This window comes from Cotesia glomerata, linkage group LG4 (genome assembly GCF_020080835.1).
Source record: "Cotesia glomerata isolate CgM1 linkage group LG4, MPM_Cglom_v2.3, whole genome shotgun sequence".
Taxonomy (NCBI): domain Eukaryota; kingdom Metazoa; phylum Arthropoda; class Insecta; order Hymenoptera; family Braconidae; genus Cotesia; species Cotesia glomerata.
In genome coordinates this window covers 2,357,820-2,377,550 of record NC_058161.1, presented here as the reverse complement: position 1 = coordinate 2,377,550, position 19,731 = coordinate 2,357,820, and the positions used below count along the sequence as shown (strand labels likewise).

General features: G+C 27.8%; 2 protein-coding genes across 2 annotated transcripts; both read right to left on the bottom strand.

Annotated features, from left to right (window-relative positions):
• Positions 1-713: 713 nt before the first annotated feature.
• Positions 714-1,544, bottom strand: LOC123262936 (zinc finger protein 845-like). The gene is made up of 3 exons (XM_044725434.1): positions 1,538-1,544; positions 1,271-1,477; positions 714-1,039 (listed from the first exon to the last, which is right to left on the bottom strand). The coding sequence occupies exons 1-3, from the start codon at positions 1,542-1,544 to the stop codon at positions 714-716; spliced, it is 540 nt and encodes a 179-aa protein (XP_044581369.1).
• A 4,167-nt stretch (positions 1,545-5,711) lies between these two features.
• LOC123262928 (zinc finger protein 841-like) lies at positions 5,712-19,616 on the bottom strand. The gene is made up of 9 exons (XM_044725423.1): positions 19,454-19,616; positions 18,632-18,865; positions 17,526-17,711; positions 12,103-12,423; positions 11,312-11,527; positions 10,150-10,384; positions 9,682-9,908; positions 7,639-7,809; positions 5,712-5,938 (listed from the first exon to the last, which is right to left on the bottom strand). Exons 1-9 carry the CDS (start codon positions 19,614-19,616, stop codon positions 5,712-5,714), a joined length of 1,980 nt encoding a protein of 659 aa, XP_044581358.1.
• Positions 19,617-19,731: the final 115 nt, after the last annotated feature.

The following is a 19,731-nucleotide window of genomic DNA, read 5'->3' as shown; positions in this document are numbered from 1 at the left end:
AAAAATTTTGTTGTAAATTTAAAAATTAAAAGAAACAATTTTGGAACGTACTTGGTGTGCGTCATTGTGTACTTTGTGTGCAATTTTTTTTAAGTCCTAGTAGATAGATTTTAGGAATTTCATAAAAAGTGAAATATTTCGTAACCACGCACACTAAATACGTTCCAAAATTGTTTCTTTTAATTTTTAAATTTACAACAAAATTTTTTTTAATGTCCAAAAATCATATACAACCATATCGGTTACTTATTTAAGCAAATAAGTATTAAAGCAAAATTTTTAAGGGAGTTGGGAAAGAACGGATAGGGGAAAGGGGGGGACCTACTCAGTGGGAATTTTTCCGTAATTGAAAAAATAATCAGACAGCCCAGACTGGGAATCGAACCCAGATCTCTCGGTTACGCGCCAAGGGCTCTACCAGTTAAGCTATCCAAGACAAGTACTGACTACTTTATTCAGTCACGTATATAAGACCCACCGAGCAAACAACGCCACCGTCCATCTTACGGTAAAGAGCCATATTAAAGCAAATTTTTATTTTTTATTTTATATCTTTTTGTAAAGAAATAAAAATTTTTTTTCTTAATAGTCTTATGAACGTGGACTTGGCGCGATTTTTTTACAGTGAAACTGTTTTTGTTCGGATACTTAATTTCTAAACTCAAAGCTGGAAATTATTTTTTACATTAGATTCGCTCGAACCTCCTCAAATCTCAAAAAAAAAAACTCACTACTTTTTGAGTCTCTCCCCCACTTTTATTGCTCTCTGCCGGATTATAAAGCTCGATAACTTTAGCATCGATATCAGAGTGCATTCTAAAAGCGTGATCTTTGATATTTCTCTTGAGCAAGGACTTGTAATCGCAGTGAGGACACTTGAACCTCGGAGGTTTTCCGCAGTAGAGATTAACGTGAGCATTGCGATTGTATTTTTTGCTAAAAACTCTGTTGCAATTCGGGTTCGGGCAGGCGTACTGCGGAGGTCCGATCTGGATGCTCGATTCCATAAAATTCCCGGCAAGCCACAGGCTCGAGAATGCTGAAAAAAATTAATTTTCTCATTAAATTAATCATCAAACAAATATAAAAGTTAGTAAAAATTTTTATAAAAATATTAATGAAGCGTCTAAGCACCCTGTGTAAAATAAATATAAATTGTAAAAAATTTTTAATAAAATTTTTATTAACACATTAAATAACAATTTTAAATAATAATTTATAAAAATTCAATAAATCCCAAGCATGTGCGGCTTGTAGAGCTCGATAATACTGATATCGAAGTTTGGGTGCCTCCGCTTGCAGTGTTCTTTAATGTTGGTCTTGAAATGGGACTGCTGGTCGCAGTAACCGCACTTGTACCTCGGAGGCTTACCGCACTGGTGCTTAAAGTGTCTATTGCGATTGCTCTTGTCATTAAACACGCTCTTGCAATTCGGGTTCAAGCACGCGTACTTTTCTTCCCTACTCTTGAAAATTTCTGGAAAACGAAAATTGTCAATTTTAATTCTTAGAATTAAATAAAAAAAATTTTTTTTACTACACATGCTTCTAAATTGCAAAAAATACTCTAAGATTATTTTTAGTATTTATTTTATGCAATTTTTTACATTTATTTATTATAATTATAGTTTTTTTTGGTTAAAAATTAAAGTTTTGTATTTTGGTTAATTATTTTAGAGGTTTTAAGAGGAAATTTTATTATTTAGCTTTAAACACAAAAAAATTCTTTTTAAAATTTTATTAAAAAAATTTATCAAAATTTTATTATACTAAGTATTTAAAATACTTAACTTTCATAAAATTCATAAAATTTAAAAAATTCCCGCCGGTAAATTTTAAAATTAACAAGTGCCGCCCTCTGAAATTCGTGCGCTAGAACCTTTTCCGCCATTTTCTCTTCTAACGCTCGTCTCCCGACTTTAAAACTTAATTTCTCTTCAATATAAATTAATAAAAACTTAAAAAATTTTTTTCTATAATTTTTACAGTAGTAAAATTGTAATTAAGCATTAATTTTTCTAAGTCAAGTAATTTTTTTAATTAAAAAAATTATTACAAAAATTCTAATCATTAAATTTCCTCTTAATAACCTTAAAAAGACCTATAGATTTTTTCCCTAGATAATTTAATAAAAAAAAAAATCTTAAGAGCGATTTCCGCAGCGATTTTGTAAATGATAAATCAAAAGTTTCTTGTGCCTAAAAATCTCGAAGCAATTTTCCGTCGGACAAATAAATTTGTCTCTTCTCTGAGAATTCGGCTTGTAGAGTTCAATAACGGGAGTAACCGCGTCTTGATGTTTGTTTATAACATGTCTCTTGACATCATTCCGCCATGTTGTTTGGTAGTCGCAGTGAGGACACTTGAATCTTGGGGGCTTCCCACAATGATTGTTTATGTGACTTCGCAAATTGTAATACGAATTGAAGACACTTCTGCAGTTTGAATTCGGGCATGGGTATTGACCTATCATAGTGCGGCGTCTAGGTTGGTACGGCTCCGCGAAGATGGCGCCTTGGAAAACTGAAACAGATATTTTACTTTGTTAGTAAAGTTATTAAGTTTTAATTTTATTTAAAAATATCCTTGAAGTCCCAGAAAATTTTATTGCAGAAGAAAATATTCTTTTCATGCCGAGAAATTTTAATTTATTATGTACAAAAATTTATCCATTGAATTATTTACAATTTTCCTGAAAAAAAATATTTGAATTCGAAATTTGTAGTAACATTTTCGTGAATATAAACTCATTTTGATGTTATACTCATCGAGACCTTTCGTTTGAGTACCCACATCAATTTTTCATATATTTATATATATATTATATACATATATAAGTATATATGAAATATATATAAAAAATGCTTGTGGGTACTCGAATGAAAGCTCTTGATGAGTGTAACATCGGGATGAGTTTATGTCTTTAAAAATGTCAATAGTTTTCAAGATACATAATTAAGAAATGACCTTTTATCTTGTGAAATATTGACATTTTTAAAAATATAAGCTCATCTCGATCTTACACTCATTAAGACCATTCATTTGAGTACCCACATCAATTTTTCATATATTTTATATATTTATATATATGTATATATGAAAAATATATCAAAAATGCATGTGGGTACTCAAATAAAAGGTCTCGATGAGTGTAACATTGAAATCAGCTTATATCGTTAAAAACATCATTAGTTAACAAAATGTAACAGTCATTCATTAATTATTAACATTTTTAAAGATATAAGCTCATCCCGATGTTATACTCATCGAGACCTTTCATTTGAGTACCCACATCAATTTTTCATATATTTGATATATTTATATATATGAATACATGAATATATGAAAAATATATCAAAAATGCATGTGGGTATTCAAATGAATGGTCTCGATGAGTGTAACATCAAAATGAGCTTATATCGTTAAAAACATCATTATTCAACAAAATACAACAGTCATTCATTAATTATTAACATTTTTAAAGATATAAGCTCATTTTGATGTTACACTCATCGAGACCTTTTATTTGAGTACCCACATCAATTTTTCATATATTTCATATATTTATATATATGAATATATGAAAAATATATCAAACATACATGTGGGTACTCAAATGGAAAGTCTCGATGACTGTAACATCAAAATGAGCTTATATCGTTAAAAACATCATTAGTTAACAAAATGCAATATAGTCATTCATTAATTATTATAGTAGCAGAAATTTTTATTAATTTTTTTATTAATTACATTGCGAGTATTTAACATTAAAAATATATTGCACGTGAATTTTATTAATTTTTTTTTGTAATTATTATCTGTATCTTTCAACGACCCAGACATGTTGACCAGGGTGCCGCTTTTGTTCGTGAATTTTCACGTTAGTTTTTAAGTGCGAACGATATTCGCAGTAGGGACATTGGAAACGCGGAGGTTTTCCGCAGTGATAGTTAATGTGAGTCCCTAGGTGCCGCTTTTCCTTGAAAACACTCTTGCAGAACGGATTAGGGCACGGAAAGCGACAAACGGGCCCTTGAGTCCCAGGCAACTTTAGTTCTAAGTTCAGACGCGGTGGCGGCATCATCATTAACGAGAGGTCAAAACCTGAAACATAAATTTGAAAATTTGTTAATTGGAATTATTTTTTTTTAGTTTATTAAATATTTAGTAAATTTTTTTCAAAAATTTATTATATATTTTTTTACCATCTTAATTTTTTATAGAATTTTCTTGAGCTGTAGAGTCCTGTAATTAAATTAAAATAAATTAATTCAAATTTAAAAATTGAAAATTTAAATTAAATCATTTTTTTTTATAATAAATAAATTTATTTATTTATTTTAAAATTTTTTACCTTCTTAATTTTCAAACCCTGTAATTAAATAAAAATTAATTGAAAAAATAATAATCTATATTATTAAGAGAATAAGAAAAATTTGGTGACCAAGATTCATATGATGAAATCGGTTTTTTTTTGGTGAAATTTAGTATCATTGTAAAGGTCTTAATTTAAATTGGTGCCTTTTCAAGGTTTCATATGATTCTCACCCATAGTCAATTTATTATGATAAGTATTTAGGCTTCATTCAAAAATGCGCTATCTCTAGATACATAATTGAGAAATGACCTTGTATCTTGTGAACTGTCGACATTTTTAAAGATATAAGCTCATCCCGATGTTACACTCATCGAGACCTTTCATTTGAGTACCCACATAAATTTTTCATATATTTATATATATTATATATATGTATATATGAAAAATATATCAAAATGCATGTGGGTACTCAAATGAAAGCTTTAGATGCGTATAACATAGGGATGAGCTTATATCTTAAAAAATGTTAATATTTCACAAGATAAAAGGTCATTTCCTAAGCATTGATATTCTTAAAGATATAAGCTCATCCTGATGTTACACTCATCGAGACCTTTCATTTAAGTACCCACATCAATTTTTCATATATTTCATATAATTATATTTATGTATATATGAAAAATATATCAAAAATGCATGTGGGTACTCAAATGAAAGCTCTTGATGAATGTATCATCGAAATAAGTTTATATCTTACAAAATGTCAATAATTAAGAAATGACCTTATAACTTGAGAACTATTGACATTTTTAAAGATATAAGCCCATTCCGATGTTACTCTCATCGAGATCTTTCATTTGAGTACCCACATCAATTTTTCATATATTTATATATATTATATATATAAATATATGAAAAATATATCAAAATACATGTGGGTACTCAAATGAAAGCTCTTGATGAGTGTAAGATCGGGATGAGCTTATATTTTTAAAATATATATATATATATATATATATATATATATATATATATATGAAAAATATATCAAAAATGCATGTGGGTACTCATATGAAAGCTCTTGATGAATGTATCATCGGAATGAGCTTATATCTTTAAAAACGTCAATATTTAAAAAAGTACAGTGCAATTTAACAAAATTCATTATTTATAGTAAAGCAAAATTTTACTCATTTATAGTTAAGTCACGGCAGTCACGTAGTGACTGCAAGGTTGCTAGTTAAAAATAAAAAATTTAATTCAAATAATTTATTAATTTTTTTACATATATAATAAATGAATATATATAAATATTTTGGCGCATAGAGGTATCTTCTTACAATAATAACTAACATAAAAATTTAAGTATTGACAAATAAAATTATTTTATAATTTACATATGAGTATCTAAGCCCCAGTGATGGGTATGAAGTTTCTCATGATCTCGAAGATGGTGCCGATGTTTGAATCTTTTTTCGCAGCTTGAGCATTGAAATCTCGGACCGACTCCGCATTCAAGTCTCAGGTGTCTCATTAGGTTGCACTTGTGCGAGTAAGTCCTCGCACACTTCGGACAAGTGTGAAGCTGGACCTCGATATTGACTTGAGGCGGGCCCCAAACTGTAACAAAAAAATTGACTCATTTTTTATCAACCTGACATTTATTTTAGTTTAATTATTTAATTAGCGTGATGTTATTTTTTAATGCAGTAGATTACTAACATGCGAATAAAATCGATCACGGTTAAATTTTTATTAAAAGTACGGTATTTATTTTTATTTATTTATTGGACACTCTTAACATTGCTTAACAATTTTTGATTGCTTAAAATAGTTTCTTCTATTTTTTATTTTTATTTGTTTGATAAACTTTGTAAGTATCAGACTGTTTGGTTACTTAATTATTATAATTATTAAATAATAGTTAATACTTTGTACGGTTGATAATTATTTTTTGAGTAAATTTAAAAATTTGGTAATTTTTTTAGCGAGCGACCATAAAAAATTCAAATTGTTTATTTATTTTAAAATAAATCTATATTATTGAAAGAATAAAGAAATGACCTTGTATCTTGTGAACTATTGACATTTTTAAAGATATAAGCTCACCCCGAGATTATACTCATCGAGACCTTTCATTTGAGTACCTACATCAATTTTTCATATATTTCATATATTTATATATATGTATATATGAAAAATATATCAAAAATGCATGTGGGTACTCGAATAAAAGGTCTCGATGATATTAACATCATGATGAGCTTAGATCTTTAAAAATATAAGTTGACAAAATACAATATAATTTCTTAATTATTGACATTGTTGAAGATATAAGTTCATCCCGATGTTACACTCATCAAGACCTTTCATTTGAGTACCCACATCAATTTTTCATATATTTTTATATATTATATATATGTATATATGAAAAATATATCAAAAATTGAAGTGGGTACTCAAATGAAAGCTCTTGATGAGTGTAACATCGGGAGGAGCTTATATCTTTAAAAACATCAATAGTTAAGAAAGTACAATGCAATTTAACAAATATTTTGTGAGCTATAGACATTTTTAAAGATATAAGCTCACCCTGACATTACATTCATCAAGACCTTTCATTTGAGTACCCACATCAATTTTTCATATATTTATATATATTATATATATTTATATATGTATACATGAAGAATATATCAAAATTACATGTGGGTATTCAAATGAAAGCTCTTGATGAGTGTAACATCGAAATGAGCTTATATCTTCAAAATATATGTTATATATATATGTAAATATGAAAAATATATGAAAAATGCATGTGGGTACTCAAATGAAAGCTATTGATGAGCGTAACATCGGGATGAGCTTATATCTTTAAAAACGTCAATCGTTAATAAAATACAGCGCAATTTAACAAAAATCATTATTTAATAAACCAACATTTGATTTATTTTTTGAAGTCCCATAAAATTCATATTTTTTAAATTAAATTTTAGAGTATATTTTTTTTTATCTTTAAATTTAGAATTTTTTATAGTCAAAAATCATGGAAGCTTCTAAAAAATTACCAAAATTTTAAATAAAAATTTTTTTAATACCGGTTTTATATAAATCACAGATAAAATTACTTAACTAATAAGTATTTTTTGCCTAGAAAAAAATATTTACAAAACAAACTTCTCGCCCTGGCTGTAATATAACAATAATTCTTAGAATAATAATAATAAAAAGGAAGATTGGTATTAATTAGCGTTTCTGATGAGTTCGCATGTGAAGCAAAAGATTGTGCTTATGTTTGGAGCGTTTATGGCACAAAGGACACTCAAACTGTGGCTCAATTCCGCACTCAAATTTAATGTGCCGATTTAACGAGTGCAGCCTCGAGTAACTGTTCCCACACTTCCGACAGAAGTAACCCCCAGGAGAATTTCCGAGAAGCTCCCCCGGAGACTGGTGGTCCAAAAGAAGACTTTGGCGCCGCCAATTAGCATCTAAGAAAATAAAAAAAAAAAAAAAAACAATTATCTAATTAGAAAAATTTTTCTTCGAAAAATTTTTTTTAAAACTCCTGAATTTAAAATAGACAAACATTGACCATAAACCGCCAAGCACGATTAACTCCGATGTAATAACATAAAACTTTACTTTTTTAAATAGAATTTTTTGATAATACAGAAGGTCTTGATGTGTTCCTCCAGCTCGAACCTCCAGCCAAAGTCTCCAGCGCAGAATTTACAAGTATAGCGCTTAGGTTTCAGCCATCCTGAAAAAAAAAAGACAAAAAAAATTTATTAGAATTTTTTTTATGACTTAAATTAGATACTATTAGAAGAGAAAAGCCCGTAGAAGTCGTCTCGGGTAAAGAAGCCCAGGCTGTAACAGAAAGTAAACTCTCTATTTACTTAAAATGACAATTAACCAACCGGTTTGTTTTTAATTGGCAGTCCAGTTGATATTGTCTGTTCAGATAGTCTTAGTTAATTAAAGCAAAAGTGTATGCGACAAAATTGTGATGCTCTGTATAATAATTGGCTAGTGACTGACATGCGAAAGATTAACGGGATAAATTTAAGTTTTTATTCATCGGAAACAGTTTATTAACTCATGATTGTAGAGGTATAAATAAATAAATTAATTTGGGGGAGGAAGTAATCCTCGGCCGGTTAAAGTTTTACCACACTGATAGAAGGATTTATTAATTATTAATAATTTTAATTATTTAAAGACAGTTATTTAGTTTATTTAATTTTAATACATATTTTTTAATATTCAATAGATATTTATTTGGGTATTAATAAGTATTTATTAACAGTTAATAAATAAGAGCAACTTTGCAGTCACTACGTGACTGCCGTGAACTGTGAATTATAAATAAATAAAATTTTGCTATTAAATAAGGACTTTTGTTAAATTGCACTGTACTTTCGTAAATATTGATGTTTTTAAAGATGTAAGCTCATCCTGATGTTAGACTCATCAAGAGCTTTCATTTGAGTACCCACATGCATTTTTGATATATTTTTCATATATACACATATATAATATATATAAATATATTGTATATATGAAAAATTGATGTGGGTATTCAAATGAAAGGTCTCGATGAGTGTAATGTCAGGGTGAGCTTATATCTTTAAAAATGTCATTAGTTGACTAGATACAATGTAATTTCTTAATTATTAAATATTAAATAATGACTTTTGTTAAATTGCACTGTACTTTCTTAAATATTGCCGTTTTTAAAGATATAAGATCATCTTGATGTTACACTCATCAAGAGCTTTCATTTGAGTACCCACATCAATTTTTGATATATTTTTCATATATTCATATATATAAATATATAACAAATTAATGTGGGTATTCAAATGAAAGATCTCGGTGAGTGTAATGTCGGGGTGAGCTTATATCTTTAAAAATATCAATAATTCACAAGATACAAGGTCATTTTTTAATTATTGACATTTTTTAAGATATAAACTCATTTTGATGTTACACTCATCAAGAGCTTTCGTTTGAGTACCCACATGACATTTTTTATATTTTTTACATATATAGTATTTGTGAAATATATACATATATAAAATATATGAAAAATTGATGTAGGTACTCAAATGAAAGGTCTTGATAAGTGTAATGTCGAGGTGAGCTTATATCTTTAAAAATGTCAATAATTCGCAAGATGCAAAGTCATTTTATAGTTAATAAATATTAAATATAAAAAAATCCTCTATCATTACTGACTCCCTAGAAGATTATCACGAGCGGCTAATGACAAGCAGATATGTGGTTCTTGAGCTCATATCGGTGTCTGAATTTCTTGGAGCAAGTGTAGCAAGAAAATCGTTTTTCTTTGTTCCCACACTCGACCCTCTGGTGCCTCCTCAGGCTGTCCAGCCACTTGTACCTCTTTCCGCAGGCGCTGCAGACGTGCAACTGCGTCGGCTTGACGACAGATGCCGACACATATGTCCCACTCGTTCTGGCGTCCTTCTTCGGTTTCACTCGTTCCGGGAACCATTGCTCGTACTGTTCCAGCATCTCTGTAACCAACGACACCTCATTAGTCCCTTTTTTCGACCAAATTCCCCTGATTAAACTCACAAATATTGTAATATTTACAATCATAATCATAAATTTTTATAAAATTCTCTTTATTCAGATCTATTTTTTTTTTATTTTATTAATTACAATTTTCTTTTTTGTTTTTTTATGCGTTCCTATTCTCTCGCTTTTTTTCATAAACCTTGTCTCTGTAACACACCAATCTCTGGTGTCTTAAAAGAGAATCTCTTCTTCTATAGCTCTTTCCGCATTTCTCACAGAAATACTCCCGGTCCTCATTCCTTCCAGCTCCGCTGTCTTGCAGAGTAGTCATCAAATACTCATTGCATTTTAATTGGTGTCTCTTTAAGCTGTCCACACGTGTATAAGATCGCCCGCATCCGCTACAGTAGTGCAATCGCAGCTTTTTCGGCCTCAGAATATCCAGCTCGTCGCGTTGGTAATTTAATTCTGGGTACAGGAAGTAATTCATCTCTTGAATTCTCCGATTGTTTTTCGGGCCTGAAAAAAATTCAATTTTTTTTTGTTAATAAAAATTGAATAAAAATTTTTTTTTAGGAATTTTTACATTTTTTTTTTTTAGACAAAATAAATAATATTATTATTAATTAACATTTACAAAAAATTAATTAAAAAAAAATTAAATACAATTTTAAAAAATTTAATTAATTTAAATTATTTAAATTAATTACTTAAAAAAATTTAATTTAAATAATTTAAATTAATTAATTTCAAAAATTTAAATTAATTAATTTCAAAAATTTTAATTGATTAATTTAAATTAATTGAAATTAATTAATTTAAATTAATTGAAATTAATTAATTTAAATGAATTGAAATTAATTAATTTAGACAAATTAATTCAAATTAATTAATTTAAAAAATTTTAATTGATTAATTTAAATTAATTGAAATTAATTAATTTAGATAAATTAATTTAAATTAATTAATTAATTTAAATTAATTAATTAATTTAAATTAATTGAAATTAATTAATTTAAATTAATTAATTTAAATTAATTGAAATTAATTAATTTAAATTAATTGAAATTAATTAATTTAGATAAATTAATTAATTTAAGTTATATAATTTAAATAAATTAAATTAATTAATTTAAATAAATTAAATTAATTAATTTAAATAATTTAAATTAATTAATTTAATTTTCGCTGTGCAATCTACGAAGAAGTTAATTTGTATTTGTGTAAAAGAAGAGTTAATTAATTAGTTTTAATATTTATTAAAATAGCACAATGAATAACATAACAATTAATTAAAAAATATTAATTTTTTGGTAACTTTATAAATTTTAATATTAAAAATATTTGATTAGAATTGAAAATAAAATTTTTAAATGCGATTAAGGCATTGTTTCATATGGGCATTAAGCTGGTAATTGCGGAAGAATTTCTGCTGGCAAATAATACACTCTAGAGTAGGCTCGCAGCAGCACTCTTTTTGATGCCGGCGAAGACAACTCAATCTTGCGTATTTATTCCCGCAAGAATTGCAAATATAATTCAAGCTGAGGACACATCTCCGTCCGCGGCGCTTCTTTGGGCTCGTTGATTGGTTAGGTTCCTCTGTTACTATTTCTTCCGGGTGTTCTTCTGTTTTTATTGGCCAGAATTGGTACCCGAAAGCTGAAAAAAAAAATTTGTCAGTATTTCTTCTTAATTTCTTCTTGATTGAGTGATTTAGTGTTTAATACACTACTTTTTATATTATATTAAGATTTTTTGGATCAACTTTGGATTGCTGCAAAGTTTTGAGTTCATGACCAATTAAATAAATAAATAAATAATAATTATAATAATTTGTTGTTAAAAAATTAAAAATAAAAATTATTTGAATTTTTAATTATTTTCTTTACATAATACTAAAGTTAGCCGACTTTTTTAATTTTTTTTATTAAATTAGAACTAAAAAATATTTTATAAAAATTGCACTTATAATTTTTCAAGTTTTTTACAATTAAAAAAAATTATAAAAATTTTTAAATGTCGACTAACTTAATTTTTATTTTTTTTATTAATTTATTAAAATAAAATTATTATTATTATTATTAAAAAAAAATTATGAATAATTAATTAAATACACATTTTATTAGATAAATTTTAATAATACAGTTTAAATATTAAATTTTACTTAATTTTATAAAATAATATTTTTTATTAATTCCATTTTTTTCTTAAAAAAAAAAAAAATTAATTAGAACTGCAACACAAAGTAGCATGAACTTTCATATAATCTTTCCTGCTGAATTTCTTATTGCACTTTAAGCATGGATACTTTTTAGCGCTCCCGCACAAGTCGTAGTGTCGCTTCATGTTGTCGCGCCTGCCGAACAACTTTCCGCATTTTTCGCACTCGTGCGCCTGCGCGTTGTTGGTTCCACACATAGAATTCACGTGGCGCATCAGACTCTTTTGGGAGGAGAAATACTTGCGACACGTTTGGCACATGTGGAACTTGTCGTTCCCTGGAACTTCGTACCACTGCGTGAAGTTCGTTCCGTTCCACTGTTCCACAGCGAACGCTAGAAAATAAAGTTCTTTTTAGTATTTGTTCTTAAGGTTAGGAAGAATATTTTTTATTTTAAAAAGTTACTTTGGATCTAGGAAAATTAGTTATTCTACGAAATAAAAATTATACATGGGTACAAAATTGTAGATTTGTATTTTTTTAAATTGACAGAGTTGTTGGAAATTCATCCTAATTTAAATACATTTTAATTTGTAAATTAGTAATGCAATTTATTGAAAAATTTATACGCACTTAGAATTTTTAAAGGATCAATTTTTTTTTTTAATTTAATTTTTTTAATGCAAAAATTGCGCTTTTAAATAAAAAAAAAAAAACATGTAAAAAAATGTATTAAAAATTTACAAAAATCATTATTAGTAAATCAAAAAATTAACTTATTATCAAAATTAAAATTGATTAGTATATGTAAATTAATTTTTGTATTAAATTAATCAATTAATAGATTATTTTTTATGATCTTCTATTTGCGCATAATTAAGATTAGTTATTGAAAATTATAAATGAAAAAAAAATGTTTAAATGAATTAAAGTCATGGATACACGGAAAAAAAGTAAACTGTAATAAATGATAGTCGATTTATAATAAGTAATGATCAATTGGTAAAAATTACCATTTCAAACAGTAAAATCGTGATTTTAACAATCACTTTATAATATTTATCATTTAAATGCTACAATTTATTATTTACATGGAAGAAAATACTATTTCAAACAATAATATTCGCTATGTGAAAGTAGAAAATGTTAAAGTATAATAATTAAGAATTTTGACTTTGATATTTATCATTTCGTAGCTAAAAAATGATCTTATGATATGTAAAAAATATAATCTAGTTACTAAATTTCTATAGAAGCAACGTCAATATTTACAAAGTAAAACGGTAAATTTTAAACGCAACGCTAAAAATTAAAATATAATTATTGGTTTGCTTGGACTGGTAAAATATATGTTTTAAGAGTAGAATTTTTAGTAGATTTCATAGAAATCTAACTATTGCATTGGTCCTCATGACGGAACTTTTGAAAAATTTTGCTATATTTCGACTCAGCTCGTCAAGCAGATTCAGAAAATGCATATGGTTCAAAAGTTTATATATGTATATATATATATATATATATATATATATATATATATATATATATATATATATATATATATATATATATATATATATATATATATATATACGATATAACCGGCCTTGTCTCTACTCTAACTCCCGCAATTCTGTACGGATCTTAATAAAACGTAACATACTCATTCTTAGGACTATTTCCGAGGTTAAGTTCGAAGATGAGCGAAATCGGTCGATTAGTTTAAAAAAACTAAAAACACGCTTTTTATAGAAAACCAAACTAAAAAATAGAAAATAAATTTAAATTAAGAATAGTGTTAAAAATTTCAATAAATATAAATTAATAATAGTGTAAATAAAAAAAATGTATTTTATTTTAAAAAAAGCGTGAGGTGCATGGTGCCAATAGTTATAAATATTTTATTGACAGATATGAGTAGAGTGATTATCATTTTGATAATATCTTAAAAAGCACCCCACGCTTTTTTTAAAATAAAATACATTTTTTTATTTACACTATTATTAATTTATATTTATTGAAATTTTTAACACTATTCTTAATTTAAATTTATTTTCTATTTTTAGTTTGGTTTTCTATAAAAAGCGTGTTTTTAGTTTTTAAACTATTATTTATTTTTACTTTTTAGTTTGGTTTATTTATAAAAGCGTGATTTTTTAGTTTTTTTAAACTATTATTTGTTGATTATCAAAAATATTCAGGCGCGCAAATTACCCACGGAGAGTTACATACTGACATACTGACATACTGATATACAAGTGAAGCTAATAAAAAAAATAATTATTTATAAATATTATAAATACGGGGAATCAGAGTTCGATTTCGGAGAGCGAGCCTGAGAAACGGCTACCAGAACCAAGGAAGGCCGCAGGCGCGCAGATTACCCACGGAGAGTTACATACTGACATACTGACATACTGACAAACTGACAAACTGACATACAAGTGAAGCTAATGTAAAGCGTGTAAAAATGGGAACAATTTCATAGAAATCGAACTATATCTTTAGTACTCTATGTCGGAATGATCAAAAATTGTTGTACATCCTTACACAATATATATATAATCTTTTCTTATTCAATTGCTAGGCATTTAGTAATAAATTATGAAATCTACTTCCATTTCGGCTGCCGAATGGCTCTTTTTACTGTTTCAAATGTTAAATTCTCCGAGTGTGAGACCTTCCCCTTTTCCTCATAGTGTAGACTATATCGCATGCCTAATGCCAAAAGGGCGTATTACAGCAGTAAGATAAGGTTTTATGCCAAAAGGGCGTATAAAGAAATTTTTTTTTGCCATTCTTTCTAGAATCGCTCGAAATGTAAAGATCTGCAGAAAAAAAATTTCTGACGTACTAACGCCAAAAGGGCGTATCTTAAGATATATGTCCTTTTGGCTTTAGGACATTGTCGGTCTAAAGCCAAAAGGGCGTATAAAAAAAATCAGGATTTTTCAAAACTTCGAAAATTAGTCTTCAAAATTGTTCGGAGAAAATTTGTATAAAAAAAATTTTTTAAAAGTCAACATTTTCGATGGTAGTAACTTCAAATTTTCATCATCTTGGACAGACCAATGATTAAAAAATTATATGAATTAAAAATTTTTTCGCGTACTAAAATGTTCATATTTTTTATAAATTTCTTTTTTTTTTTTCAGACGAAAATGTAAAACATGCACGTATAGAAGGTGCAGGAATTGTACCCCAATAAACTTTCCGTATTTTGATATTAGTTTTTTCTAGTATTTTTTAACTTCGAATTATTATAATAATTTCTTGCCCGCAGTAGCTGCAATAAAAGATATATTTTTGTTTAATTGTATACTTTAAGCGCAAGCGTAGGTACGCTCTACTCGCCTAAAAATTCAAACCACCGATTCCGTTGCGTAAAATTGGTGTTAAAATCCATAATATGTATGCATAGAATGAAAAACACCTTAACGGGAAGTTAAAAATTATACGCCCTTTTGATTTTAGATCACTAAATTTTCAGTGTACTAAAGCCAAAAGGGCGTATAACTTGAGACATACGCCCTTTTGGCTTTGGAAATTTTTTTTTCAGTTTCAGGCTTAGAACATGTTTACAAAAGGATAGGCACCAAAAAAAAAAATTATACGCCCTTTTGGTTTTGCTAAGCCAAAAGGGCGTATAACTTTTTATACGCCCTTTTGGCATTAGGCACGCGATATATTGAAACAGGAATTTTTACTGTTTGAAACTGTAATTTTTAAGATGAGAGAGACGTTATTTACTATAGTGACACGCCGAAAAAATTAAACTGTAATAAATAATAGTCGATGTATAATAAGTAATGATCAACGGGTAAAAATTACCATTTCAAACAGTAAAATCGTGTTTTTAACAATCACTTTATGATATTTATCATTTAAATGCTACAATTTATTATTTACATGGAAGAAAATAGTAAGGTAAAAGCCCCAATTATTGACGGGGGTCTAAATATTGACACCCTAAATTATTTTTAAATATATTAAATTATCTGTAATAAGAATAACGATCAAATAAATTTTTATGAAATTCTAATTAATTAAAAAATTGAAAAAAATCACATTTAGTTCAAAATATTAAATATTAATTATTAAAAAAAAATAAAGTTAGCACCAGTTCATCAAATCAGCTTACGAGCGTCTATTTTCTTAACAACTTTGGTTAGAAAAGCATTTTTTTTAACTGCCGAGTTTAAATTAATTTTTTCATGTAATTATATGATCTATTTTTTTTTTTAATTAACAATATATGAAATATTTATAAAATTAAATAATCGAAATTAATTGTATGCTTTACGATATTTAAATAATGGGAGTCAATAACTAGTTCATAATTTTTATGGTGAATCCCATATTGACAGCCAATCGACGGCGCTATGACGCCTTTTTTTTTTAAGTATAAAATACGTTATATACGCGATTATATTCAAGGCTTTTAACTGTCAAATAACTCGGCGTGTTTTAGTGTTAAATAAGTTTTTAAATAAATTGTTATATTTTTCATAATAATTATTTATTCATAGAAATTATTATTGATTAACTTTAATAATATTGATTACTTTATATCAAGTTTTTGATAAATAACAATATAACCAAATGATTCGACGCATATTCAGAAGGGGCGTCAATAATTAGATCAATCAGTTTTTTAACCCGTCAATAATTGGTGTATCCAGATCATATATTTAATTATTTAAAATTAATTAGTAAATATCACTGATTATCATTTTAAAAAAAGAAATTGATTAGTTAAAACATTACTGAAGACATTACCACAAACAAAATTCATCGATATTTATATTTGATTGGTTAAAAAAAATGAAATCATAACTTTGTCTCTTATAGCGTCAATAATTGGGGCTTTTACCTTATTTCAAACAATAATATTCGCTATGTGAAAGTAGAAAATGTTAAAGTATAATAATTAAGAATTTTGACTTTGATATTTATCATTTGGTACCTAAAAAATGATCTTATGATATGTAAAAAATATAAACTACAGTTACTAAATTTCTATGCAAGCAACGTCAATATTTACAAAGTAAAACGGTAAATTTTAAACGCAACGCTAAAAATCAAACTATAATTATTGATTTGCTTTGACTGGTAAAATATATATTTTAAGAGTAGAATTTTTACTGTTTCAAATGTTTTCTCCGAGTGTGAGACCTTCTTCTTCTCCTCATAGTATAGACTATGTATTGAAACGGCAATTTTTACTGTTTGAAACTGTAATTTTTTAAGATGAAAGAGTCGTTATTCACTATAGTGAAAACTACTAATCACATTTTCGATAATAAATTATAAACCGGAATCCGAGTGAATTTTACAGTTTACTTTTTTCCGTGTAATATTTTTCTATAAAAAAATACATCTTAAAATATTAAAAACGCCCATTGCAAATCATCATATGATTTTTGACATAATCCTCTCTCCTGAACTTTCGCCCGCACTTGCTGCAGCCGAAAGCTTTCAGTGTATTTCCACACAAACTATAATGACGATTAAGATGATAACGCGAGCGGAAGTGTTTTCCGCACTTGTCGCATCTGAAATTCATCTTTGCCTTGCTTCTCCGCGATGAACGCGTTGAGATTAGTGCTACCTGCGCCGGAACAATTGACGGATATTCAGGCATCGCTGGTCCAATTGGTCCAGCTGGAATGAATGTCCAGTACCCTGAAAATATAATTTAATATTTATTTACATAAATATTCTTTTAATATTCTCAATTTATTAAAATTTTACAGAAACCCAAAATCAAGGAAGAAAGGAAGAAGAAAAAAACTACGGGGCGTTTTATTGGTGAGTAGAAAATTTGTCTATTAAAAAAAAAAAAATAAATTTATTTAGAAAAATAATTACAAAATTTAATTTATGAGCCTCTGCAAGAAGCTATATGTTTTTTTGTGTAATATTTGCAACGAAATGTCGCGTCGCATTTTAGACAATGAAATTGATTTTTAACTTTATTACAAGAAATTAAATGAGTTCTTAAAGTATCTTGGCGGCGGAATTTTTTGTGACATTTTTCACACTCAAATTTACGAGACGCGTCTTTACAGCTGAATTTCCGGTGGCGGCGGAAATTAGCCTGGTCTGTGAATTTTTTGTAGCATACTTCGCATGTAAAATAATATTTTTGAAGCCCAATCGACGAGCTTAAACTCCAAATCTCTTGAATTTTTAATTTTGAATCTGAAAATAAAAAATATTAAATTTGTTATTAAAAAATTGGATTATTTAAAAAAAAAATTTGTAAAATTAAAATGAAATATTTGTATTTTAATATAATTATTAAATAACCAAACAATTAAAGGTTGAAAAACATTTATTATTGTATGATTACATTGAAAAAGCCATGGCACAAAACATTTTGATTAACACAAAAAATCAATGAAAATATTAATAAAAAACAAACATAATAAAAAAAAAAAAAAATAAAAAAAGTGCATGGGTTACAAATCAGAATATTTATGAGGATTTGGAGTTATTAGGATTTTTTTTAATGATCTCAATAACTTCGATCCCGAGTACTTTTCTCTCGCAATTGTTAATATGAGCGGTGAGAACAAATTTGTGTCTGAAGCGCCTGTTACAAATGTGACACTTCTGAGCGGGGTCAACTCCGCACTCGAGCCGCTGGTGCCGCTTCAGAGAGGTTGAGGCGATGTATGATTTTCCGCATTTAGTGCAAACATATTTCCCGTCGTCGTCTCTAACTTCTTTAGAATTATTAACCGAAGTTTTGTACGCGACACCAAGAAGATTTTGCGGGTAAATTTCCTCGTTGTCCGACGAGGACTGAGACGCCGGCAAATATCCATCCCCATCTGTAACAAAATATTTAAATCATCAGTAACCTTTTATTCGACACACTAATTATAATAACTTTTAATTACAAGCCACTTAATACGGCTATTGTTATTACTATTATTTTTATTATTATCATTATTATTATTACTATTGATAAGTCTTAAACTACCGGCGGTTCACAAGGACGGAGAAGAGCTAGAAAACAATCTAAAAATCCCCAGGCGCGTAAGAAAAGTCAGATCCCAACACAAGACACACAAACTCACTGATTATTCCACGGCTTTTAAATAATTTGCCACTCGCTTTATTATTTTTTAATCAAGTAAACCTTCCTCTCTCAGACAACTCTTTTTATTATTTCACACAAGACAGTAGTACCAGCATCACAAAGTTCTATTAATAATAACAAAACAAATATAATTAATTAATTATTTCGCAGTTAGTCTACAATAAATATTAAAAATACAGGCGCCATTTTTACGGCTTTTTTCTCTTATCTACAAACTACTGTCCTAATCTCCAATCAAACTTCTGCTTGGCTTTGCAGGACACCATGTGTCTTGTGAGCTTAAACCTATGAGGAAATTTCTTCCCACACAGATTACACTTTTCCTTAGGCTCGATTCCACACTCGTAGTGCCTGTGTCTTGACAGTGAGCCCGCGCTTTTGTAAGACTTTCCGCATCTCTGGCAAGTATACTGATAATTCGGGTCGTAAAATTGATAAGTCTTTTTTTCTTCGCTGGTTCCTGTTTCGTAGCCTTCCATAGTGTTCCAAAATAAATCTGAAAAAGAAAATAGATGTTAGAAAAAATTCACTGAATTTTTACAATTATTTATTATAAGTTTCAAAAATTTTTTTAGTTGAAAATTTTTTATACCA